This window comes from Vidua chalybeata, chromosome 34 (assembly GCF_026979565.1).
Source record: "Vidua chalybeata isolate OUT-0048 chromosome 34, bVidCha1 merged haplotype, whole genome shotgun sequence".
Classification (NCBI taxonomy): domain Eukaryota; kingdom Metazoa; phylum Chordata; class Aves; order Passeriformes; family Viduidae; genus Vidua; species Vidua chalybeata.
The window spans coordinates 824909-852178 of record NC_071563.1 but is presented as its reverse complement, the minus strand read 5'-3'; the positions used below and the strand labels follow the sequence as shown (position 1 = coordinate 852178).

Below are 27270 nucleotides of genomic sequence, written 5' to 3'. Positions count from 1 at the left end.
CCTGGCTTCAGAGATCCTTCATCACCACCCATCCAAACCGTCCTGGAGCCCAGCAGTCCCCACAGTCCCCAAAGCTGGGGGGCCAATCTGCCCACACTGGGAGCCTCCGTGAATGTCCAGCTCGTTCTCCTGGGGCTGTCAGCACAGGGTCCATTGCCATCCGGTTCCATCCCCCTTACTGTCACTGATCTCCAAGGAAGCCTTGCCCAAAGTTCAGCCAAAGCCTCAGCCAAAGTTCCCCAATTAGGACACTGCGGAGTCTTGCACAATTCCTTTTCAAGATGATGTCAGCACATCAATGAGATCATAGCACTTGTCCATCTAGTCAAGAATCCCCCACGGGGACACTCTGCTCTCTCATCAATGGAGCACAAAGCAGCAACATTCCAGAGGAAAATCTTTGCCCATGGGCACTGTGGCTCCTTGGGCAAGTTCCAGAGCAAACAGTCAAGGCAGTGGCCTGAAATGTTTTCCCAGCTGGGTCACCAGAGATCCCGGATGCATCCACAGTGGCCCTGTGGAAAGAGAGAAGCAGGAGCCTTTCACTAATTTCACTTATGTCAAACAGGAATTGCAGCCATGGACATGTCTTGGGAACCACTTCTCCACTTCTTTTTTCCTTCTTGGAACCTGGGACAAGCATCTGGATACTCCTTGGGAAAAAAAAAAAAAACAAAACAGGGACACTGGGATTCTCTGTGACTCAGGCAAGGCTCCCACAGGCTTCAGCACCCAAATCTCTGACCTCCACTGTGGTTCTCCTGAAAAATATGAGTGTCAATTCCCAAACAGGGCCACAGGAAGGTTTTATGGCCGGGCAAAAGTTAGAGGAGTGGCATGTGGTGAACAGTTGAAAAAGCAGAAGTTTCCAAGTCCTTGAACTTCAGCGGCTACAAGGAGAAAGCTTGAAGTTTTTATGGTCCATTAATCTCTGTCTTCCCTCTGTATATTTGGCACATTCCAAGTCCAGAGCAGATTATGGGAAGCTGTCGCCTTCTGCTGAGAAGGCGGGCGACCTGGTTTCAAGACACAGCACGGCGACCCGGCCTCCCCCGGGTCACTCGGGCCACTGACATGCACAGACACCAATGTGGTGGATGGTCAAATGGCGTTTATTATCTCATCTCGTGGGGTTAAATAGTCAAGGGGGCTTTGCTACATCAAAAGGGGACGGTGGGTCTGGCTAGGGTTAGTAAGGAGTGGAAAACTACTGGAGTTAGGAGGGGCTGCATGCTTCAGGGGTGATTGATCACTTATAGCAGGATGAGGGGGGAAGGGTCTTGCTTTCCGTCACATCCCGAGATTTTCCGTTCGCCTGTCCCTATCTCCCACATCTCCCCCCCCCTTTTTTACTAATGAATGAGGTAGTTATAAACATAGGCACTAAGGTGAGGTATAAAGTTATAATTTGAAAAGGGAAAAGGGGTTTTGGTAAACCTGAGTAATCTTCGCAAGGGAAGTTTAGAGAACCTTTGCGACTGGCAGTGTCCTCGGTTTTTTGGTTCACAGCATTTGTTGCCGGCCTATAAACAGGATGTTGGCCCGTTCTAGGCGAGCTTGAACACATGAGACCAGCTTGTTTAGCAGGCATGGTCCGAATGTAAGGGTTAAAAGCAGTATTGCTAGCAGACCTATCAGGGTGGAAATTAGAGTGGTGAGCCATGGCGATTGATTGAACCAGGACTCGAACCAGCTCTGTTGGGTTTCCCTGTCTTTCTTTCTTTGAGCCAGTCTATCTCGGAGTTCTGCCATGGAGTCTTTAACGACTCCTGTGTGGTCCGCATAGAAGCAGCATTCCTCCTTCAAGGCGGCACACAGACCTCCTTGTTGCATGAACAAGAGGTCCAGTCCTCGCCTGTTCTGTAAGACCACTTCCAAAAGCGAGGAAACTGATTTCTCTAGAAAGGAGATGGATTTCTCGATCCTCTGCAGGTCCTCATCGATGGTCATCTGCAGCTGAGCAAGCCCTTGGTGTCGGGTCGCAAGGGCCGAGACACCCGTGGCTGTGCCAGCTGCTCCCAGGCCGAGCAGCATTGCGATAGTCACTCCCGTTATTATTTCTCTTTTGTGGAGTCGGCCGGGCTCCTCAAAGAGGTGGTATACCACTTCGTCTGAGTGGTACAGGACCCTAGGAACAATTAGAACTTGGACACAGAAATCGGTAGCGTCATTGAACTTGGCAAGGAACACGCAAGGACTCACCCCAGATCTCTGACAAACCCACATCCCTGATGCGGATGGGACCGCCCACTTGTTGACCTTTCTGTTGGGCTTGACAACTTCGGTGCAGAAGTTGCCTTTCTGCTTTGCCAAGGCTGCATTGCCAAAGCATTTGCCCTGGCCTGTGACTTGACCCAGGGTGATTCCCCTACAGGGAGTGTCCCATCTGCACTGGTGGGGGGCTTCAGCTGTTGAGTAACTGAAGGGGGTGTTTAGAGCAACTCCTTCGTAGAAAGGAGGTTTAACATCGTAGCAAAGCCAGCAGGAATTGGTTAGGTTCGGGTTGGATTCGTTCAAGGATAGAAAGGTAGCCTCTAGCATGCGGAAGATTGGGTCTGAGTCCGACTCGGCTAAGCGGCCTATTTGGAAGGCATCTGCATGGCCGGTCGGGATATCAGTGGCCTTTGTGGGTAGTGGTTTGGGATGGGTTATGTTTCTCCCTTTCAGCACATCCTTAATGACCTTATTGGGTCCTACCGGTCGGGGTGCTGGTGGTTGGAGCCTGATAATTCGCACATTCACCCACTCTTTTGGCCCTTTGAGGACTACAGTCCACGTTCTGCCTGTGGCCCAATTAGGGTGTTCTGGCTGCAGAACTGTCATGTTATAGTCTGTGCACTTCCGATATTTGGGCTGTGTATAATGGTTGCTATAGACCCCTTTCGCGATGGCGGGCTTTTTACAGCCGGTAGGTGCCCAGGTGAACTGTAAAAATCTATCGGGCTCCTGCGGTTCCCACCCCTCTCCTGATGGTCTGGCATCTGTGACAATGGTTTCACAGCCCCAGTGTCCGCAATATCCCCACCCCGGGTAGTTACAGTACCTCTTCCCCAGGTTGGAGGCTGGACACCAGTAGCATAGGTACATGTACATGACGTGTGGGTGCTGGGGTCGTATTTTTGGTCGTCCTGGAAACAGATCGGCGATATGGAACACGAAGGATGGGGTGCCTGCCGTGGTGATTTCTTTGAATACCTTGTCACTTGAAAGATATTGCATGACCCACCTGAATGGCTGATGGGGGTAATAGTCTGGATTAGCTCGCCCTCCGGCGATGAGCCCTAATAACAAGATCACACAAAGCCACCGTTGCTGTCTGGGTCTCACCGGTATAGGACTCTTGGGCGCTGTCTGGCGTTTTGGTGGTTTGTCGTTTTCCTCTGGAACCGGGATGTACGCGTTACAGGGACGGCCCACGAGCATGTCCTGTAAACAGAAACTCGCAATTCTCGTTAGTCTCCTGGGTTGTGGCTGTATTGAAAAGAAGCAGTCCTTGATGTCCAGCACTGTGCATGGCTGTCCTTTGGGGATGGCTGAGTTGGTGGGCAGCAGTGTCTGAACTGGACCCATGGGTTGGATTGTCCTGTTCACCTCCCTCAGGTCGTGGATGAGGCGATGACCCTCTCTGGACCTTTTGGGGATTACAAATACAAGGGTGTTCCACGGGCTGGTGGAGGGTTCTATGTGACCCTTCTGCAGCTCGCGGCTGACTAGTTCCAGCAAGGTTGCCATTCGAGGCTTTGACAGGGGCCACTGCTCGACCCAAATGGGGTCTGACGATTTCCAAGTCAGTCTGATTGGCAGCGGTGGGTGTACGGCAGTGGCCCTCAGGATAAATTTGTGATCCTGACTCCTAACATAGCGAGGACATCCCTTCCTATCAAGGGTGAAGAGCTTTGTAGAATGTAGGGGTAGATTGCCACCGTCTGTTCCGGTCCCTTTTTCGTGTGGAGTGTTATAGCCACCAACTGGGTGCTTTTCCACACCCAGGATGGCCCTCCCACTCCGTTCACTGGGGGGACCTCTTTACATTGCCAATGCTGAGGCCAAAGTGCTTGGGGAAAAACCGAGCAGTCTGATCCCGTGTCCGCCCAGAACTGAAGCCCTATGACGTGGGGATCCTGACTGCCATAAAGGCGGCATGTTCCCCACCTCTTCAGGGGCTCCTTCCCTATTTTCATGGCCAAGGCCACCCAGGGGTCCCGCTCTGGGGCGTCCCCTGCTGGCCCTGTGGCACAGGCGCAGCTTGTGGCGGTGGTGGACACGAAGGTGCCACTGGCGGCGCTGTAAAGCTCTGCGATTGTGTCACTGGTGGGGGTGCGAAGCTGGCTGCCTCCTGTGGGGGCATGGGGTATGAGGGCCCCCCGCCCCACTGGGGGTTGACATAAATGGGCCGCTTCGCATTCGCAGCGGGAGGAGGCTGAGTGCGGCCGGTGCGCCCCCTCCCTTTCCCGTTTCCCTGAGGCTGGGACCTGCAGTCCTTAGCGAAATGCCCCTTCTTCCCACAGCTCCAGCAGGGCCCTCTCGGGCGTGCTTGAGGTGGGGGCACTGCCGCGGACTGCTGTGCCGGCTGGGGACAGCTCACTGCGATGTGGCCTGCCTGACCGCACTTGAAGCACGCCATTGTACTGCCTAGGGTGCGGACGGCTGCTTGAATGGGTGTCAGGTGTTCCTCTCTTACGACGTGCCTGATCATGTCGGCTAGGCTGGCTCCGGCTGGCAGGGAGTGCAGGATGTCCTTGGTGACGGAGTTGCATTGCTGGCGCAAGCAGTCTGCCACCACAGGGCCCTTTGCCTCCGCAGGCAGGGTAGAGGAGTCTACTGCTGCCTGCAGGCGGTCTACGAACTGCGTGAAGCTTTCGCTCTCTGCCTGCGTTATGGTGGACCGCGGTGACGGCTTGGCCACAACCAGAGAGGCAGCCCGAATAGCCTCCCTAGCAGCTCGAGTGGTGGCCCTGACTTCCTCGGCCCGCATCTGTGCGGCTTGTTGCTGAGGTGTTACCATCTCGTCATGTTTCCCTAGCAGCCTGGATAGGCTCGACCCATGCAGTGGCTGCCCCGCCCCGGAAGCCTGGGCTAGCGCTTTTGTCCAATTATTTTCCCATTCCTGCTTAAACACGATCATTCCCGCACCGCCGAGTATCATGCGACCTATTTGTTTGATATCAAAGGGGAGCAAGTCGTCATTGCCAAAGAGGCCGTCCACGAGGGTGGAGACCATAGCCGAGTTGATCCCCTTCTCTGAGATCGCTTTGACAATTGCCTGTACGTCTTTGGGGTTTACCGGATTATATATCCTTTGCTGATTCCCCTCTGGCCCGGTGATCCTAACCGGGAAGACTTGGACCGCGGCTGAAGGGGTCCATTCTGCACAGGCTATTTTTATTTTTCCCCAGTCGGTAAACTGGGCTGGTTTGCATTGCGATTGCCTTTCGATGTGGCTTAAGGCTTTATTCGTTTTTTGTTTTAAACCACGTTTAGCTCCACTTTTTCCGTGTCTGAGTCCCAGTCGGCTTCCGTCAGCTCTCCCGAGCTGGTGGAGCTGCTGTCGCCGGACTCAGAGCTGGAAGTCGAATGCCAGCGCACTTCCGGGCTTCGGTGCCTTTTTGTGCGGCTCCAGCCCCGTCCCTCCCCTCAGGGCTGGTGCCGCTCCTGCCCCCTGGGCTTGCCCTGCCGCCCGCAGCGGGAGGTCTCTCCCTTAAATGGTAGCAGCGTTGAGCGCGGCTCCCGATTGGGCGTGCGCTCTCTGCCGCCCCTCTCCTCCTCTTTTCCTCACGGATGCGCACTAGCAAGAACTCGTGACTCTGGGCTCTTCCTGCCGAGAGCCTCCGCGCCCCGCCCATCCCCTCGGTCGCCGGCGCCCTGTTCAGCTGGGTAGGGTGGCGGCGCCGCCCGCGTCTCCTTGTGAGCCGTGTTCTCCACGTCTCTGGCTTCCCTTGCCAGTTCCTCCCAAAAGGACTGCGCGCGCTGCCGCGCCCCCGGCGCCAAATTGCTGATCCGTGGTGAAGGGATGGATGGGGAACCCGCAGGTTTTTCGGGAGGTTCTGCGGGGGGGTTTGGGCTCGGGGAGGGGGGGAACGCGCCCGGCCCCCCCGGATCTCCGCACCTGGGTAGATCGCTTTCGGGGGCGGTTTGCGTTGCCGCTCCTACCCCCAGCTTGGGTGTAGCTAATAAACATGTGCGCGCGGCGCTCCATGTTTCCTGTTCCTCTAGCGCCCGGCGCAGGGCTTGTTCGACTTTTCCCCACGCCTTGAGGCTTTTGCCGCTGCCTGAGGACTTTGTTTCCTCAGCTAGCGCGGCTGTGCATTTCTCCCACACCTCCGGGTGTAATATTTCCGCGCGATGTTCAATCGCCCCAAGCTCTAAGAGTCTCGCAATAGCGAGATAAAAATCCTTGAGGCTGCATTTAATTCCCCACTGCTTATAAACCGAACTCACGACCTTCGTGATGGCTTCCATGTCAATCGCTGGTCCGGGGACATCTCCCCCGCCGAGAGTTGGTCTAGCCACTCCGGCCGCTGCTCTTGTCCAGGCGATACCCGCTACCCAAGAGAGTTTCTCTTTTCCCCTTTTCCCGGGTTTCGGCAGCACTATGTCGCCTTCTGCTGAGAAGGCGGGCGACATGGTATCAAGACACAGCACGGCAACCCGGCCTCGCCCGGGTCACTCGGTCCACTGACATGCACAGACACCAATGTGGTGGATGGTCAAATGGTGTTTATTATCTCATCTCGTGAGGTTAAATAGTCAAGGGGGCTTTACTACATCAAAGGGGGGACGGTGGGTCTGGCTAGGGTTAGTAAGGAGTGGAAAACTACTGGAGTTAGGAGGGGCTGCATGCTTCAGGGGTGATTGATCATCTATAGCAGGATGAGGGGGGAAGGGTCTTGCTTTCCGTCACATCCCGAGATTTTCCATTCACCTGTCCCTATCTACCACATCTGGCCCAGGAGCAGGGGTTTTACACATCTCTTTCAAGTTCTTTTCCACCTCTTTCTCGGTAATCAGGGCCCGAAACATGTTATTATCCGCCTCCGCATACGGTGGAAAATCCTCGAGACCCCCAAATTCAACGGATGTTACCCATCTCGATTTAAAGGCATCATGGACAGTACCAGATGGTATTTGGCATTGTAGGGCCTCCGTGCTATCCAAAATAAGCCGAGCCAACCTCCTTCTATGTAAATGAAACAGCCTCTGAAATCTAAGATATTTCCCTCTTTTTACAGCTCTTTTTCGCATCCAACTAGTTGCCGTTTTGGATGCTGATTCACCACTTGTACTTTGTACCTTCCGACCCTTGGTCGCTTTTGTACTCTGACCCAGCCCTTCTAGATCAATCAGGAATTCCTCATAAACTTTATTCACCACTTTCTGTGAATCTTGCCCACTTAAAATTTTTTCGACCGCCCCCTGGTATCTGGTGAATTTACCTGCCAATATCTCCTTTTTGATGGCCTCATGATATTGGAGCTTTAATTGTCCCTCCTTTACCACTCCAGCAGACCCAGAATGATATACTTTCCTCCCTCTACCCTCTGGTCCAGATGGAACTTCTGCGGAGGAACCCTTTCCCAGAAGGCGCCTTTTATCACTGATCTGCTTTGCCGTCTTAGATGGAATATGCTCCGCAATTAGTTGGTTTATATTTCTGCTACCGGCAAATCTCTCCACCAAATGTACCAGAAGAGCCTCCTCCTCCTCAGTCCATACTTTCTTGTGGCCCCCCCCAGCAGATGGCACCTTAGGTTGGGAGGCAACAATCCGTTCCACATTTCTCACAAGAGGATGCTTTAACCTCTTGTGTTGGCCCAAGCCAATCTTGGTGGTAAAACCCTTTTGGCACACCTCACATACCCACTCACCTGTTGGGGCTACATTTACTGTCCCTTTGCACTGTGGGACATGACAAGCAATACTGTGGTAATTCAGATTTTGTTTACCACATTTTGAGCATTTAAAGAAGAACATTTTCTGCCCGTGGGTCCTCTTAAGGTGGTCTATCAGCCCCGATATCCGAGTAAACCGGGTTGCACAGCGTGGACAAGCTGGCTTTTTTTCCGGGACAGACACAACAGGAGTCCTGATCTGTGAACTGCCCTTGCTAATCCTGGCAGGTGCCTCAGGTGTTTTAGGCCTCTCATCACCTCTGCCAGCACACTCAGTATCCTCCCAGTCCAGGCCAGATTGTTAAGGCTCATATGGCTCTGGAAGTTTTGCCAAGCCCTCCCAAACCACACCGTGATGGATTCCCCCATCATGAACAAACGTGGAGTTATTAAATTCCAAACACACCAGTTGGAAACCCTCTTTCCTGGGCAGAGAGGGTAAAGATGGAGTTTTGGCCTCATTGACCCTTAGAATATCCAAAAGGTCAGTCTGAGTGGCTATCGATACAAGTCGCAAAACCCATGATTGCGCCATCTCAATAGAAAATCCGGTTGAATTGAGGGTACCAAAAGTTAGCAGCTGGCTCTCACCCAAGCTGCCAACTTTGTCCAACTTTGCCTGTGGGCAAGGCTTTGGGCATCAGATTTTTACTGGTGCCAAACTTTTGGTTTCAGCAAATTGTGAGGCTACCACTGGGTGGCGAGTCCAGCGATAGGGAGGGCGAATATTCACCCTCGCTCACACTGGGGGAGAAGTCGACTTAGTTACCACAAGGGTATCCAGCGGGGCCACGAGGAGGCGCGACTTCCCCAGCTAACCCCAGTTAGTAACTACTATTTTTCGAACACATATATAGAATATATGTCCCTTTTCCGGGTTAAGTAGAGGTGGCCCGTCCACCTGATGGTCCAGGTTGGAATTTGTGGCCCAAAGCTGGGCACAGACGCGGTTATGAAGGAGGAACCCCTCCCGCCCAGAACCGATTACCACTGTCCAGCTACCGCAGCCGGGATGGGCTCATCGGCCTGGCAGCTGGAACTCCGAGAGTCGGGGCCCGTGCAAACCTCTCCAGCCTCACTGTGGAGAAGCCCAGGGCCACGGGACCCCCGGAGCCCCCAGTGTCATGTCCGGTGGAAAGTGAGTGAGGGAGTCCTCAGTCAGCAGCTGGCCCCTCTCACCAAACTGCCAACTTTGTCCAACTTAGCCCGTGGACAAGGCTTTGGGCAACACTTACGCAACTGGTTGCCGGCAACAGTGGTTTCGCATTTTTTGTGAGACTACCGCTGGGTGGCGAGGCCAACGATAGGGGGAGCAAGGGTTTGCCCCCTCTCACACTGGGGGAGAAGTCGACTTAGTTACCACAAGGGTATCCAGCGGGGCCACGAGGAGGCGCAACTTCCCCAGCTCAGCCCAGTTAGCAACTATGACATCTCACTTAAGAGAGTCATAGTTACTCCCGCCGTTTACCCGCGCTTCATTGAATTTCTTCACTTTGACATTCAGAGCACTGGGCAGAAACCACATTGCGTCAACACCCGCCTCAGGCCTTCGCGATGCTTTGTTTTAATTAAACAGTCGGATTCCCCTGGTCCGCACCAGTTCTAAGCTGGGTGCTAGGCGCCGGCCGAGGCGGGGCGCCGGCCCGGGGACCCCCCCTGGGGACCCTCCCCCGTGCGAACCGCTCGGCCGACGCTTATCATGGCCCCGCTTCCGAAAACCAACAAAATAGAACCGGAGTCCTATTCCATTATTCCTAGCTGAAGTATGCCGGCGGCCGGCCTGCTTTGAACACTCTAATTTTCTCAAAGAAAACTCTTTGGGCCCCGCGGGACACTCAGCTAAGAGCATCGAGGGGGCGCCGAGAGGCAGGGGCTGGGACAGGCGGTGGCTCGCCTCGCGGCGGACCGCCAGCTCGATCCCAAGATCCAACTACGAGCTTTTTAACTGCAGCAACTTTAAGATACGCTATTGGAGCTGGAATTACCGCGGCTGCTGGCACCAGACTTGCCCTCCAATGGATCCTCGCTAAAGGATTTAAGGTGCGCTCATTCCAATTACAGGGCCTCGAAAGAGTCCTGTATTGTTATTTTTCGTCAGCATGGCAGCCCTGTCCCCTGGGCCTGGCTCTCCCCTTTCCTCTGCCCCTGCCTTGTCTCTGCTGCCATGAAGACTCTTTTCATTAAGATCTTGTCCCCAAGGTGCTGGGGCCAGTTGCTTCCCAGTCAGGCTCCTGGAGCACAAGTGGCTTTCCAGAGCCCTGCCAGAAATGAGCCCTGAAGCAGCAGCTCTGCAGTGCTGGCCACCAGGCTGGGTTGCCAAGGGAGGCTTCTGGCCATGCCCTGCAAGCAGCTGCTGCTGCCAAGGTGCCTTTGGTGCCTCAGGCTCTCCCTGGCACAGCTCCCAGCAGGGCACTCTGCACTTGTGCCCGAGGCCTTCCCTGTGTTGGGGCTGTCCTGGGGCTTTTCCTGCAGCGGGACCTGCCCTGCTCATGGCACAGGAAAGGCAGTTCCTGCTGGAGCAGGAGGCTCTGCCTGCAATGGGTTCAAACAACTCCAGTAAGGCCCTGTTGACTTAAGAGTTGCTTTCCAGAGCAGAATCTTCTAAGAACAGTTATAGCTGCTATGCTGTAGAGTAAATAACGCTGATTAAGATCTTTCTGTCTAACCATGATCAGAATCAATCAGAGCTGTATTTACATAAATCTCTCTGGTATTCCATCTTTAATCCTGTGGGACAAATGGCATTAAAGTTCAATTCCACCTGTCCAATCTTTTACACCTTGGACAAAGTCTGGGGCTGGAATTGGATCCAGCCACTCACAGTCTCCTCTCTTAGAAGGAATTGTAGAAGTCTAGGGGTCCGGGAGGGTTTTGGGGTTCTATGGTGGCTGCTGGGTGTCATTTCTCCATCTCATGACTCAGCAGGAGTTTCTCTAATAAAGAAACAAAACTTTTGCCTGAAGCTCCCTGCGGGGACTGCTGGGCTCCAGGCTGGTTTGGATGGGTGGTGATGAGGGATCTCTGAAGCCAGGTCTTTAGAACATATGGTTTATTGTAAAGGGTGAAGGGCCCTGCTTGGAGTTGCCAGCCGCAACTCGTGGCAGGCCCAGGGAGAGCGGGGGGAGAGAGAGAGAGAGAGAGAGAGTGTGCCAGGTGGGCATCCCAAGAGGAAGGTCCAAGGGAGCGTCCGGTCCCTCGGCCACACCTTATCAGGGGGCTTCAAGGTGGGCTGGGACAGGACTTGGGTCAATGGGGTTACAGATACCTGATACTTCAGGGGAGGGTTACAGGTGAGGGATGAACCATACATTGAGGGGTGAGACAGAACATTCCATTTGACCTTTGGATCTATCAGAAGGGGGGATTGCTTCCAGCTTGGCTGTATTATTGTTTTCGAGATGCTCAGTGATTAAGGTTTGGTATTTCAAACCTTGTTTTCATCTCAATATCTGTATTTTCTGACTCTTTTGCCAGCCCATCATATTTATAGGGCTTTGCTATTTCATCTTCCCCAACAGCTCCCACTCTGCCCATGACAGGATCTCCTGTGCCTGTGTGGGACATCCCAGCTCTCTGGCAGCCTGGGGACTCCTGGGATGTCACCGTGGAGCCCCCGTGAGTGCCTGTGACAGATCGGTGCCTTTGCAGCCCACGGCGCCCTGGGATGTCACAATGGAATGGCTGTGACTGCCTCTGACCACACACAGCTCTTTACCATCCCTAAAAAGCCCTGGGAGATGGCCATGGAGCCCCTGTCTCTGCCTGTGACATTCCAGCTCTTGAACAGCCTGGAGACTCTTGGAAAGTCCCCACGGAACCCCTCTGAGTGTGTGTGACAAATCTGATCCTAATCAGACAGTCATCACCAGAAGCCATTGCTGTGGTCAGCTTCCAGTGTGACCATCACCACCCCCTGTTGCTATGGTCCATCCCTTGGCAGCTCCATGGAGACCCCATGCCAGGGGTGGCTGCCATGGACACCTGTTCCCACCTGAAGCCTCAGTCTGTAGCCATGGCAACCATTGGCAGTCCCATTCCCAGCATCCCAGAACCACAGAATTGGCTGAGCTGGGAGGGATCCATCAGGATCCTTGAGCCCAGCTGCTGGCCCGGCACAGGACAGCCCAACAATGCCAGCCTGGGCCTGGCAGCGCTGTCCAAACACTGCTGGAGTGCAGAGAGCCCTGGAGCTGTGACCCTTCCCTGGCGAGCCTGGTCAATGTCCCAGCAGCCTCTGGCGAAAAACCTTTTCCTGAGATCCAACCTAAGTCTGCCCCGACTCAGTTGCAGCTGTTCCCTCCAGTCCTGTCCCTGGGCACCAGAGTGAAGAGGTTCCCACAGCTCCCAGCCAGGTGGGACCCGCTCCCAAGGTTGCTGCCATGGCCACCAGGGCTGGCACCAGCTGGGATGCTCAGTCTCCACCAGCCAGGCTTTAGGAATGGGATTCCCCAATTTCCTGCTCCTGCTACAACCGCCCTGCTACTCGCTGCCTTCCCGCCTCCCATGGAAAGCACAACAGGCAAAGATCCTGGGCTGGGATAAGAACAATTTATTTGGAACAGCAACCTCATAAGGAACAAATAGGAACAGAAACAATATTGAACACAGAAGAGATAAGAAAACTACACCACCACCGACTGTCTCTTCCCAGCCACCTATTCCCTCCTACCTGGAAAGGACACCCTCCTCCTCAGGAGAGAGAGAGAGAATCCCTTTCCTGCCCCTGGCAATGACCTGATGTGGGAGTGAATGTTATGACAGCACCACGGCCAGACCCTCATGTTCTTTGAGCCCACGTCATGTCATTGCCAGGGGCAGGAAAAGAGACAGGTTTCTTCCCAGCATGGATCACAGGGAACATGGGTCACCAGGGCTCTTCCCAACGTTGGTCCTCCAATGGGGGATGAAGCAGGAGCAGTGCACGAAGCTCTTCCTGCAGTCAGGGCATTTGCAGGCCTTCCCTTACTGGTGCCTCCGTTGGTGTTTGGTCAAGTGAGACCTCTGGGTGTAGCTCTTCCCACACTGGGGACACTCGTAGGGCTTCTCCCCGGTGTGGATGCGGCGGTGGCTGATGAGGGTGGAGTTTTCCTTGAAGCCCTTCCCACAGTCAGGGCAGCGGAACGGCCTCTCATCTGTGTGAATCCGCTGGTGTTTGAGGAGGGTGGAGGTGGTGTGAAACCTTTTTGGACATTCGCTACATTCATAGGGCCTCTCCCCAGTGTGGATGCGTTGGTGGGTGATGAGCTCAGAGCTGCACCTGAAGCCCTTCCCACATTCCCCACACTTGTAGGGCCATTCCCCAGTGTGGATCATCTGGTGGCGGATCAGGGTGCTGCTCTGGCTGAAGCTCTTCCCACACTCCAAGCACTTGTAGGGCTTCTCCCCATCACAAAGCTGCTCATTCACCACCAGCTCCGAGCTCCAGCTGAAGCTTTGTCCACCTTCCTGGCACAGAGTGGGTCTTTTCTCTTCAGAGCACTCTGGGTTGGGTTTGGAGCCCCTCTTCCTGTGGGATCTCTGGGGCTTTTCCGCCCCATTGGATTCCAGCACTGTGGAACCACTCGAAAGGGCCTCTTCCATGAGGCTCTGCTGCGGGGATTTGTCCTCCCTGGTCTCCATCTTCAGCTCCTTGTCTGGGGGAGGAAGAACAAGGACAGGATGGGATTTGCCTCCATGCCAGAGGGAAGGAGAAGGAGATGCCCCCAGTGCATCTCCAGGAGGTCGGCGCTGGCAGCGGGGTTGTCCTGCAGCCGGGGGCAATGCTGGGCTGGGAGATGGAGCAGGAGAGGGGGGGAAAGGGGCAGTGATTTCCTCCACACCTGCCTGGGTGTCGTGGGGCATTGTCTTGGTTTGAAAAGACAGCTGTCTGCTAAGGAGGGCAGAAGTCTCCCTTGAAATGGAAAATATTAACCCCCTCCCTCCTGCCAAATTAATATTATTTTCAATTTAAGTGTCTCTTAGGCAAAGATAGGGGAATAGGAATAACAGTTCTTTCCTAGAAAATAATTTAAAATACAAATGCTATTGGACAAAGAAAAAAAAAACACTGACTGAGTCAGAATACAACCTGACACCCTGTGGGTCAGGATGCTGGCAGCAGTCCCAGGAAATGGGGGCTGCAGTCCTCCTGCAGTATGACAGGTGTGGTTGTGTTGAAGCAATGATCCTGTAGAAGGCTGAAGTTTTCCTCTGAAGGTCCAGTGGTGGTGTTGTTGGGAATCTTCCTCTGGGAATCCAGTAGAGAAGAAAAGCTGCACCACTGAGAATGCAGTGGGAAAAGGATGCCAATGGTGTTCAAAGTCCGAGATTATAAACAGGCAGGAATGCTTGGCCCCTCCCCCTGGGCGGAGCATCTCACAATGGGATGATGTCATTTTTCTCAGTCCTGCAGGGACATTCAATGGCCCATTAAGAGAAGATATTTCCTGCAAGAAAGATTGGTTGTGGAAGAGATAAAGAAAACTGGTCAATTAACAGAAGATAACTGTATCACTTCTAAAAGATGGGAATTGATTACACACGCCCAGCTACATCAGGTAATTTAGAGATATTGACCCTTGTTCTGCCACTGCAAGATTTGGGAGAAAATACCTTGGACCAGTATTTTTCCATTTTCACAGACCTTGGAGAAGACCCAAAAATCTCCCAAGATGGGGTTTGGAGGCCTCATCACACAACCAGCAGGCAGAGGCTGCGGGCTCTGGGCTCAGTGGCATGGAGACTGAGGTGAGAACAGGAGTAGCCTGGGAGGGGTTGAAGGGTGGTTTCAGAGATGGTGGAGCTTTTCTTCCTAGAGGAGATAAGCATGAGAAGGAAATAATGGCACCAAGGGCAGCTGGAGAGGCCCAGACTGGAGAGCAGGAGAAAGGAATTTCTCTCCCAGGGCAGGGCTGTGGTGCAAGACGTCCCCCAGGAGCAGCCTGGAGCAGCCCAAGGCTTTGTGTGGCCTGGCAGCTCCTGTGCACAGCCCAGCAGGGCTGGGCCACTGCCTGCAGCCAGCCCAGGCACAGCCCAGAGGCACAGAGAGCTTCAATCAGTCAGGGCTGGGAAGGTGCTGAGAAGTGCCTGGGGCACAATCACAGCCAGCCCTTGACACAGGAACCTCTGGCTGCAGGACAATGCAGCTGCAGCTCCTGCAGTGTTCTCCTAAGGCTGGAACATCCCAATGCCCACAGACTCTGTGAGTACATTCTCTGAGGCCAGGGGTGCCCAGGGCTGTCCTGCAGAGCAGGGTCCTGCAGCCCAGGGCGCTGTGCTGGGCCAGGGCCTCTGCTGCCTGCCAGGGACAGCTCTCAGCCAGCCCTGGGTGCTTCTCACAGCACTGGGGGACAAGATCTGGCTGCAAGGAGACAGCTGGTAAGGCTTGGAAGTGTTCTCCTTGTGTGCTGAGGATGCTGCACTGTTCAGGACTGCTCCCAGCACAGCATTGAACTGCAGAACATTTCCAAGTAGATTCTACAGGGAGAACAGCAAGGCAGGGGCTGCATAAAAAGGAAAATCCTTCTTAATCTACTGCTCTGGGATGCCTGGATGAGAAATTGTACATAGATGTTCGTCTCACTTCAGGTGGAGAAAAATAAACAAGTTTTCTCTCAGATCTGAATAAAGCAGGCAGTGACAGAAATCAGCACAGCGGCCTTTGGAGGAAGCATCTGTGTTGCTTTTCCAGCCTGCTCAGGGTTGCTCTGACATTGCCATCAGAGGCTGCAGAGCCAGAGCTGCCCCTGGGCAGTGCCTGAGCTGGGAGGGCTCTGTAGGGCAGAGCTGAGCCCCCAGGGCTGGGCTGGGCTCTGGCAGCTCTGGCAGGGACTGTGATAACTGACCCACCTCTATGAGATGGGTATAGACACACCCCCAGCTACATTTTGCAACCTAAGACAGGCATCTTTGTTGAATCCTTCTTGTCCTTGCCCCCAGAGACTGGGAATGGAAAATCCTGGTTTGGGGAAAAACATGGGATCAGCACGTTGGCTTTGAAGGTCCCTCTGCCCAAGTCCATCCCTAGAAGTCACCGGCCACGTGGGGTCCATAAAACCCTCCCAAATACCAAGATTTAGCCCTGAAAATGCCTCTCAGGAGTTCCCCGTCTCTGGTCTCTCCCCTTTGATGTTTGTGTGTTCCCCCTGTCCCTGCTGCTGGGGTCACACTTGTATTGGGGGTCCCTCATCTACTCGCTCCCTGCCCTCCCCAGGCTGCAGGGAGTCCCAGGAATCCAAAAAGTTCCCCCCTGTTCCATCTCCCCACTTAGGGATGCTGGAGGTTTTGGGGTCCCAGGGTCCCTTTTCTCCTTATTCTCTGCTTTGGGGTGTAGGGGGTCCAAAGAGTCCCGGCATCAGGACCCTGAACCACCATTCCCGGCACCAGGACCCCCCTGGTCCCCTTATCCTGCACAGGGACCGCCCTGAATCCCCTATTGCTGCACAGCAGGACACCCTGCTCCCCTTTTCCCGGTCATCCCATGGCTCCCAGTCACTAGACTTCCTGTGGACTTGACCCTGGCACACCCTGGAATGCCTCGGGCCCCCATTCCTGCCTTTCCCAGCCCCTAGCCCTTCCTTTCTGCAAAACCAGAGACCCCCTGAACTCCCCCTTCCCCAACATCCTGGTTGTCCCCACCCTGGTACCCTGTTGGGGCACACAAATCAGAGAGTACTTTGGATCTTATTAGCATGAGAGATTTGATAAACAAAATGGCCTGGCAATAGCAAACAGAACTTTCAGGATTAAATGAAGATTGCAAGACAATTCAATCAGAGGAGTTAACCGGAAAAAGGAAAATTACATCAGATTTCTTCAAGCAAGAGATGTTTAAAATGTAGGAAAATGTAGAAATGTTTAAAATGAATATGTTTGTTTATGTGTTCTTTAACCCAATCATTGTAGTAAAACATTAGTAGTCTGCCTAGAATAAGTATATAAGCTTTTGTACTTCACAATAAATTGGGATTCTTTGACCATCACACCGAACCCCATCTCTCTCTCTTCATCGCTGATAATTGGTGCCTCCATGTGAGGGAAGAACCTGACTGGTGGCAGTCGGCGAGCCGCTGGAACTGATCGTAACGGTGAGAGAACCACGTATGGGCCCACAATCGCCTGTCTGCTGTGACTGACAGGTGAGCCAGGGGAACTAAAAAAGGGACAGGACACGTCCAACAAGAGAGACGTCTATGGAACCATGCTTGCCCTTCTGGGCAGGCATGGCTCTCCCATCCTAAAGCAGGACCTTACGTCACTTTTACGATGGGTGTCAGATAGGCTCCCGTCCTGGAGAATACTTTTGAGACATTGAAAAAGCAAGAGCAGTCTCAGGCTGTATCCTCTGCAGATGCCACTGGCCCCCTGCCTCACTCTGACTCTCCCTGTCCACTTGAAACTGGCACCTCTGATTCTGAAGAGGGGCCCAGCCATCAACCTCCCCCCTACCCAGACGAAGGAGGGGAAGGCATCCTTTCTCATGGTCGTTAGCAGTTTGTATCGCTGACTGTGGCTCTAGCAGTGAGGAGGAGGGGGAGCCTTTTGATCCAGGACCCAGAGATTCAGATTATGAGACTGATCATTCCCTCCTGACCCTCATGATAACTGGATGCAATTCAAGAAAAAGTCTCTTAAGAAGGGGGACCCCCAAATGTTCTTTGGGTGCGGGAAACCTGGGCATTTGAAAAAGGACTGTTTGGAAAAGGGGGAGGCCAAAACATCTTCATGGTCTCATCTGAAGACTGAGCGATTCCATGCAGTCTCTGAGCTTGCACGCTAGGGACCAGCCTTGCCAATTTGGTGATGCCCAAACCACCGTCCTTTGTGCTCAAGTAAAGCATAGCATTGCAGGCAGACAAAGGTAATTGCAGCCAGTTCTTCACCACTGTCCAAACCTTCTGGTGGAGGGTATCTAGGAACCCTGCCTTCAGGTCCGAGTGGTCAGCCAGGTAGGTCTGCTGAGGGATGGTATAAGTTTTGAGGATATTGATTTTCTGCAAAGGTTTAAGTGGAGCCTTATCAATGCATTTGAGACAGGATTTGAGTTTTGTAGAAAGTCTGGATTTTGCTGTCACAGTCCACGGGTCAATCTGCAGGCCCAGGTATTTCCCAGACTTGCTGGGGCAGACCATGCTTAGGGGTGTGCCGTTGATGGTCCAGGCAACGCAGTCATTGACAGTGTAGGAGTCTTTTGTTGGCTTGATGTTGAAGCCGTAGCACTTCTCCCCTGGTGTCTTGAGACGGGTGAGATTGCAGAAGGTCTCTAATACCTTGATGTCTCTCTTCATGTTTTCCCAGGAATCACTCCATAAAACTAGATCATCTGCGAATGCCATTGGTATAAATGAATGCTCCAATTTATTAATTAAAGAAAATCTATTAAATGGTCCAAATATAAATTTAGAGAATAACAATGAAAAGCCACTATCAAAAAAAAAAAAAAAAAGGGTCAGTGCCAAGCCCAGGATCAGCACTGAGTGAGACCCAGGTTTGACCACTACAGCATAGGGTCCCCTATGTTCACACTGACTGTCCTGCTCAAGCGGTTTTTATACAGTTTATTTTGCTCGAGGCAGGGATTTCGGTGATCGGGCTTTTCTTTCCATTCAAAGTCCCACATATTCATAGAGTTGAACAAAACTGTGTCTGGGAAGCCATGTATGCCAATCAGAGGGTGACTGGAACTCGACATTGAGATGCGTCTTCTTGATGGCTCTGGCTATCTCCATCTGAGCTATTTATCAAGTATTCACCGCCTGGCTGTTCCTCAGATTATCTTGGAGAAATACCCATCTCTGAGCCAGCCACGTCCATTCCTTTGCAAATTAGCTCCTTTCCTCCCTGCTGCCAGCTGCGGTTTTGAAATACTGTGAAGCAACCTTCCTGTCCCCGGCTTGAGTGCTTAAAAAACTTACAGGAATATTTCTTACCGACATAACATATTTCATACATCTATTTCTCACAAGCACAAATTATCGAAAATAGACATAACAGCCATCACTGTGACGCTGCTCGGTCCTTGATGGAATCCTTTGCCGGCCTCTTCCAGCTTGCACAATAGGGGGTCCATGGCCAGATTAAATAAAAATGGTGACACTGAATCACCCTGCTTAACTCCAACACGGATCTGGATGTGGTCTCTTTGTGCTTCCTTTCTTTTGATATTCGTACAGATGTTTTCATACATATTGCTCACCAAATTGATGATGTGGGGATCAACTTCCCTTTGCTGTAGGGCATGTAGAATGTGCTGGCGGCTTATGGTGTCAAAAGCCGTGGCGATGTCCACAAATACAACACCCAGGGCTTTGTGTTCTCTTTTTGCCTACCAAATTATGGTTTGCAGGAGTTTCAGGTCTTCAGAGCATCCCGCCGCTCTTCTACAGCCTCTTTGCCTGGGGTTGAGGGGGCAGGCCTGGCTCAGTTTGGCTGTTAAAATCCTGGAGAACAGTTTTAGCTAGACAGAACCGATCGTGATGGGTGTCCATTTGTTAATGTCCTTTAACCGCTCTGGATTGGTTGACTTAGGAATCAAAACAGTCCTGCAACCCCTCAGCATGTCCTGAATTGTTCTGGATGTTAACCATAAGCTGAAGATCTCCGTGGTCTGGGACTGCTCTGGATCCATCTTCTTGATGTCTCCTAGAGTTATCCCGTCTGGGGTGGGAGCTGAGTTTGTACTCATCTCCTGCACATTTTTCTCCATACCTTTTGCCATAATTAAATATCTGAAAGCACTATTGTCGGCATTTCTATTAATCTGGAAGTTCCCAAGGCTATCAAATGTCCCATGTGCTTCCCATCTGGCTTTCAAAACTGAATAAAGTTCACTGGGTGGGAGTTCACAGGACAAACACTCTATGTCATTCAGGATAATTGATAGTCCTGCAATGATTGCTTGATTGCTGATTGTATCTCCTGGCCATCTAGTAAGTGCTTGAGTGCCCCTGGGAAGGTGTGAATTGTCCCAGCTGATAGCCATGCACTGAGGGTTCTGAGATAATGGCCCTGCAGCTGCCCCTCCCTCTGTCGGTTGGTGTTTCCCAGCTGGTGTTATCCTTATCAGGCTGGTGACTCATCTTGGGATCAGTTTTCCTTCCAGCCCCTGCTCTTTTTTCTTTTTGGCAAGGAGGCACTTGGTTTGAAGCTTGGCCAGAGCCAAGGGTTGGCAGAGCAAGGTGCTCTGGATGCCTTCCAGCCTCACCAGGCCACATGGCATTGGCCAGCACAGGCTGTTCCACATGGCCCCATCCCAGTGCCTGTTGCTCTGCTGCTCTGGACACCCATTTCTCTTTCTCACTCTGCTCTCCTGAGCACCCTTCTGTGTTTCAGTTCTTTCAGTGCTGCTGTGCCCTCAGCAGATGCTTTTCAAGGCCCAGGATCATCTTCCACTCTCCATTAGGTTTTTGCCCTGGTCAGGTGGGAGTATTCAAGGCTGAGTGAGACTTCTTGAGCAATGCTTTTCTCTCCGGGTGCAGATCAGCTCTTGGAAGGGAACCGGGGAGTCCCAGGGGATGCGATGTTGTCATTTCTGCCCTGTCCCGGCCCCACTGGCCACCTGCTGTTCTTGGACCCACCAGCAACCCCACAAGGGAAGGATCCTGGGGGGGTCTCAGGCAAGACAAACAGCTCTTGAACCTTCTCCATCCTCAAGGCATCACTGACAAAAGCCCACGGGCTCCTGAATGGGTCCTGGACATCCCTGCCAAGGATGAATGGAGACTCAGTGCCGGTCCCACGAGGGTGATTTGGCCACTCCTTCCCAGTGAGACCTTCCTAGGTCTCCAGCACAGACAGTCTGTGGCATCCTGTCATGCCTCCAGAAAGATGGATGGATTCTGCCCCTTTGGAATGGGGGTTTCCAAGCACAGTGCATCAGTGTCCACCAGAGACACATCCTTGATGCTGCCTTGTGGCTGCTGTGCCAGCCCACTGATCCCACCTGTGCCAGGGGCCCTGACTGTCCCTTTTGGATGCTGGGATGGACATAGGGCCTCTTGCTGCTCAGGGAAGGGATCTGTGGGGTTTGTTCCTGCCAAGCAGAATTGCCTAGAGCAGTGTGGCAAGTCTGAGCAGCCCTTCTGCTCTGCCTCACAGACAGGAGCACTGTCTCACACACTGGAGCAGGAGTTCTCCTGCAGAAATGCTTTGGGGCCTTTGGGCTTCCTTCCAGGATCTGTACCTGAGCTTCCTCAACCACAAGGAGGTTCCCCATGCAACCTCCTCATGTCCAAGCCGCCAGTGCTGCAGACAGAACTGGGGGTGACACATGGGCTGTGCCACCAGCACCTTTCCTTGGAGCAGGAAGAGGCTGACTCCCTGTGAGTGCGACAGTGGCTTGAAAAAAGAGGGAAAACACATCCTTCCTGAAAGGCTGCACAGCCATAGGAACAGATTCTGCAAAACTGAGAGAGAGCCCAGAGGGAAGCCGGGACATTCCCATGGGGTCCCCAAAGCTGGGGGGCCAATCTGCCCACACTGGGAGCCTCCGTGAATGTCCAGCTCGTTCTCCTGGGGCTGTCAGCACGGGGTCCATTGCCATCTGGTTCCATCCCCCTGACTGGCACTGATCTCCAAGGAAGCCTGGCCCGAAGTTCAGCCAAAGCCTCAGCCAAAGTTCCCCAGTTAGGACACTGCGGAGTCTTGCACAATTCCTTTCCAAGATGATGTCAGCACATCAATGAGATCATAGCACTTGTCCATCTAGTCAAGAATCCCCCACGGGACACTCTGCTCTCTCATCAATGGAGCACAAAGCAGCAACATTCCAGAGGAAAATCTTTGCCCATGGGCACTGCGGCTCCTTGGGCAAGTTGCAGAGCAAACAGTCAAGGCAGTGGCCTGAAATGTTTTCCCAGCTGGGTCACCAGAGATCCCGGATGCATCCACAGTGGCCCTGTGGAAAGAGAGAAGCAGGAGCCTTTCACTAATTTCACTTATGTCAAACAGGAATTGCAGCCATGGACATGTCTCGGGAACCACTTCTCCACTATTTTTTCCTACTTGGAACCTATGACAAATATCTGGATACTCCTGGGAAAAAAAACCCAGGGACACTGGGATTCTCTGTGATTCAGGCAGGGCTCCCACAGGCTTCAGCACCCAAAGAATTCCAATTGCTTTTTTTAGCACTAGGACCACAAAAAGCTCTTCACCCATTATCAACATCGCAAGGGTGAGGCACGTTCCTCGTTTCTTACGCTAAAGTGCAGTAATTTGGAACTTGTGCCTGCATTAGAACAAAACCACAGGCCAATAACTGACCCACTTTGGTTCCCAAATCAGAAATCATGAAACTTCTCCCCAGATGTGTTTCCCTGCAGTAAAGAAGGCAGTTTGATAACTTTTCTCCCAAGTTTCTTCTTAGTTCATGACTTCAGACAAATTGGAACCGTCCTGGCAGCACAAAAGCAGCCACAATGAGCAGGATCAAACCCCCAGGTCATCCTTCAATGCACTCGATCCACACCTTCCACAGCCCAGCAGCAATTCCTGCCTCTGCCCCCCGCGCTGGGTCAGCCTGAAGGGATCGCTCTGTTGTGTGGGGCCGGCTCCTGCAGCGCTCGGAGCCGCTCTGTGTCCCACAGCTCCACAGCTGTGAGGCCTGTGCCACCTCTATTCCATGGCTGTAGTTCCTGTTCCACCACTGTTCCACCTTTTCCATGCTCACTCCACTGCTGCTCAAAAGCTGTGTTGTGCTGTTTCAGCACACTTGCTCTGCTCCTCCACCACTGCTCCACTGCTGCTCCAACACTGCTCATCCACCACTGTTCCACTGCTCCTTCTCTGCTCCTCCCCTGCTCCCCTGTTCCATGGCTGCTGCTTCTGATCTAGTGCTGCTGCCACAGCTGTGGTGTCACAGAGAGGGGAAGGTTGGGGTTGCCACTGCTCTGGTGTCACAGAGCCAGGGACAATGGGACTGCCACTGCTCGGGTGTCACAGAAAGGGAAACACTGGGGTTGCCACAGCTGTGGTGTCACAGACAGGGGAACTCAGCAGCTGCCAGAGCTGTGGTGTCACAGAGAGGGGAATGTTGTGGCTGTCTCACAGCGATATCACACACATGGGAATGCTGGGGCTGCCACGACTGTGTTGTCATACAGAGGAGAACGTTGGGGCTGCCAATGCTGTGATGTCATAGAGAGGAGGATACTGGGGCTGCCTCTACCCTGGAGTCATAGAGAGGGGAATGTTGTGGCTGCCAAAGCTGCGGTGTCACAGAGAGGGGACGCTGGGTCTTCCACTGCTGTGGTGTCACAGAGAGGGGCACTTGGGGCTGCCACATCTATGGTGTCACAGAGAGGAAAATGTTGAGGCTGACACTGCTCTGGTTCCACAGTCAGGGGAACGCTGGGGCTGTCACGGCTGTGATGTCATAGAGAGGGGAATGTTGGAGCTGCCATCCTTGTGGGGTCAAAGAGAGGGGAACCTCGGGGTTGCTACCCCTGTTTTGTCATGGAGAGTGTAATCTTGGGACTGCCAGCGCCGTGGTGTCACAGACAGGGGAACATTTGGGGCTGCCACCCCTGTGGTGTAATAAAGAGGGGAATGTTGGGGCTGCCACTGCGGTGCTTGTGGCAGCAGCTCTCTGGCCACAGAGAGCAGGCACACACTTTCCCAGGTATTTTCCTGGGGAAGGCTGGGAGAAGATCAGAGAAAAGAATGAGAAACAATTCTCATCTCCACTTGTTGCACCTGCTGTTGTACACATGTGGAATGTGTCATGGAGATTTGTTTACCAAAGGGTGATTTTGTAATTGGACACTGGGTGGTGTTTGGATGGATTGACCAATTAGGTCCCAGCTGTATTGGACTGGCTGTAAGGGTTGCTGAGTTTCTTAAGAAGTACAGTATAATAGAGTATAAGATGATATAATAAAGCAATTGATCAGCCTTCTGCAGTCATGGAGTCAATGCTCATTATTCCCCAGCTGGGGGCCTGTGGCAACGGGTGTCTACCTCGAAAGGGGCGCAGGATTTAATACCTGTTAGTTTCATAAGAGATAAGCACATCTTTGTTATCTGGGTCACTTGAGTACTTTGAAGAAATGGCAAAGTTTTCCCACCAGGAACAGGAATTTCCTGGCTCTACTGTTTTCTTCTGCTGATGGCAGGAGAAGAAATACTGATCTTCCCCTCTACCAATGCCACCAACATTCAGTCTAATATTTCATAACCCTCTTCCTTCAGGTGTTACCAGCTCTCCTGGTTAAATGGCCATGTCTAAGGACATCTCTTCATTTACAGCAGCTGCATCTATGTCCTTCCCATTGCTCCTGGATTTCCTCCTGCAGCTGGTCTCTGCTCATTCCAATGCATCTCCCTTGAGTGCCTTAATGCTTTACTGGCCTCAGAGATTTTCCCAATTTTTCAGAAGTTTAAATAACTCCTTACTTAGCATCTTAGTTGTAGTTTTATCTTTTATATCTCCTCTTCTTATGACTTTGACTAAAATCCTTCCTGTATGGCAATGCCTTGTAGACGAGGGACATGTCAGATGCTGCTGGAATGTCACAAGGAGCAGAGAGAAAGGTTTTGATGTTTATTAAAATTTATGATGTTGACATTTTTGCTGTTGGCCATGAAGAGAAAGCTTTCTGTGCCTCTGAGTCTCAGCAGTTCCAGGGCCCTCAAAGGACACAAACCTGATGAGTTGTGGTTGCCACTCCAGTGGCTGCACTTGGACCTCCCTCCACAGCCAGAGCAGAGCTCCCTTGTCCCACAAAGTCCCTGGCACTGGAGGGATGAAGGAAACAGGACAAGCTGTGGGGATCAGGGGCAGGGCAGAGCCAGGCAGAAGAAGGACTTTTGCATTTGGTGGAGCTGTGCCTTGCCTTGGCTTTGTTGGCTGACAAGAAATGAACATCCCTCTGTGTCTCGGGCAGCTCCTTCTCCAAGGAAAGCAGGTGGGAGTTGGAGCCAAGGAGCTGAAACTGGCAGGTGCAGCCTGGGCTGCAGGGAGCTCAGATTTGCACAAGGCTGCTCTGAGTGCCAGGGCTTGGATGGGGGAAATGCTGGGGTGGGAGTAGGGACAGAGTCAGATTGATTGTCAGCCATGAGGGGTCTTGATTTTCATATCTATTCCAACTGCATGAGGAGGTACTTGGATTCAGTGTCAATTGGAGATTCCACATAGCCGTGTATTAACAGGGGAAAAAGCCTAAACAGGACCTAAAACATGTTTTCTCACTGTCTTTTGAAATATGATAGATTCAGTTTGAATACACTTCAAAGCTCTGGAGCAGGAAATTTCAGCAGCAGCCTCCAAGTTGCTGAGGAGGTCAGCAGCCCCCACTGAGGCCATCCCTGCCCAGAGACCCTGGGGGAATGGGCAGACAAGGAGAGCGTCCCTGGGGCTGGGCAAGCAGAACTCAGAGGCACCAAGGGCACCAACAGCTGGGAAATGGAGTGTGGAATGTGGCTGTGAAAGCCCTGCCTGGGCTGTGCCAAGCAGGACAGACAAGCCCTGACTGCCATCCCTCAAACCATTTTCTCAAGAAGACATTTAAAAGGAGTTACAATCATTTGTGTCCTCTGAGTTGGATGTCCTGCAGAAATACCAAGAAGAGATTCCCAGGAGCTCAAAAGAAACCAAACAGCCTTTAGTGGCAACTTGAGAACATCAGAGAAACTTCGGGAAATGGTTTAATATGACATTCAATCAACAAAAAACACTTCTCAGAGTATTAACTTGACCCATTCAACTTCACAAACTCTAAGCCCGTTCAATTTTAAGTTAATCAAAATTTGCAAAAGGAGAGAATTAGAAGAAGACACAGAAAGAGAGAAAGAAAAATAAGATATGGAGAAGCACAGACAGAGCTACCAGCTACTGGATTCCAGCGTTGTTGAGATGGAAATTCCAAGAGGAGGTAGGGTCAAGATGTGTGCTTGCCTTGTGGTCAGCCTTGAATACCCCTTGGTCTTCCTGGACCCTTCCCCCAGCTGGGACTTGGGGTCATTTGGTCACTCAGGAGCTGGGCTGGGGGCTCCAGAGGTGGCTGTGGAGCATTGCCTGTGCTGTGCCAGGGACTGGCAGACACTGCTGGGCTGGGATAGAGGCTCTGGGGGCATTGGGGTTCCAGGGCAGGGCAGTGCTGGGGTGACAGGGCAGGGCAAGGCTGGACCTGCCCTTTCCTCCCCGCCCCACAAAATGATTCAAGGCAACAATCTCCTCCAGTCTGTCACAATAGGGATTATTGGAGGTGGAACCCAAATGTGGCCATGGGCACCTGGCCGAGAAGGACAGCTCTTTTCCATGGGAAGGAAAGCACGGAGCCATCTCCACAGTTTTGGGGACAGATGAGAGGTGACCCTGGTGTCACAATGGCCCCTTGCTTCTATGACACCCCAAAGTGTCATAATGGTCTCCACGACTCCATGTGGCGCCACAGTGTCACAACGGGGCCTCACAGTGTCACAATGATCCTTACATTCCATGGAGCCACACAGAGTCAGTACAGTCCCCTTGGTTCCATGAGCTCCAGCAATGTCACAGTGGTCTCCATGATTCCATGAAGCCCCACAGTTTCACAATGGCTCTTTGGTTCCATGGACCCTGTGCTGGTGCATTCCCCCCTCCCCTTCTCAGCCCGTTCTGCCAGCTGAGAAATGCTCCTTGGGTCTCAGCCTTGGCCAACAGCCCCTGGGCTCAGCTCCTCTGGAGCTCATCACAAACACTGCCTGCTCCAGGCACTGCTGCTGCCCTTACAAGCTCCTTGTTTCTTTAGGAGCAGCCCTGGGAACTGTTTTTGTTCCCTCAGTGGCACAACATCACTGTTCTCACACTGCCAAAGAAAGCTGTTGTTGCCACATGCAGCCAGGATGAACCATTGCTGGGACTGAAGCCCCTCTCTTGGGGCCCTACAAAGTGCGCTCCAAAAGGAGCCCCTTGGAGCTCTCCTGGGCCAGCCACCTCCCTCTGGTTGGGGCGTCTCCGATCCGGGAACTCTCCCGTTTGCTGCACTCGGGGGATCCCCCAACAACGACGGAGCCTGGGCCGATCCCCCCACTCCTCCAGGCTCAACCCTTTGCCCGTTGGGGAGATGCCACAGCCTCGGCAGGGAGCATTTCCCTGCCCTCAGGGGAATTTCTCACAGGTGTCTTGCACTGACTCTCTGTGTCTGTGTGCACACACGAGTGCATGTGCTGGGGAAATGTGGCAGAAATGCTGCTCTCTGAGGGGCTTGAGTGCCTCGGATAGTTGAGTCAGTCAGGCCTGTAAGTAAGGTTAAGTCACAAGCTGTAAGCTAAGTTAAATGCTGCTAAGAGTTGTTCTTCTGATAATTTGTTAAGTTTCAAATAAATCATAATCTATGTCAAATATTGTTAAGTGTTATTCCATTGCCAAATTATGAAGTCCTAGGTTATAAGTAAGGTTAAATACTGTTACGTGCTGTTCTTT

The 27270-nt window shown here is 52.6% G+C and overlaps 1 protein-coding gene across 2 annotated transcripts; it reads right to left on the bottom strand.

Annotated features, from left to right (window-relative positions):
• Window positions 1-12158: 12158 nt before the first annotated feature.
• On the bottom strand, window positions 12159-14380 carry LOC128802179 (zinc finger and SCAN domain-containing protein 2-like). 2 transcript variants are annotated; one of them, XM_053968422.1, is made up of 2 exons: window positions 13709-14380; window positions 12159-13522 (listed from the first exon to the last, which is right to left on the bottom strand). In XM_053968422.1, the coding sequence occupies exons 1-2, from the start codon at window positions 13728-13730 to the stop codon at window positions 12852-12854; spliced, it is 693 nt and encodes a 230-aa protein (XP_053824397.1). In that variant the 5' UTR covers window positions 13731-14380; the 3' UTR covers window positions 12159-12851. The 2 variants fall into 2 exon arrangements, with proteins under 2 accessions (XP_053824397.1, XP_053824398.1); XM_053968423.1 differs by having other exon boundaries at window positions 13941-14380.
• Between the last annotated feature and the right edge of the window lie 12890 nt (window positions 14381-27270).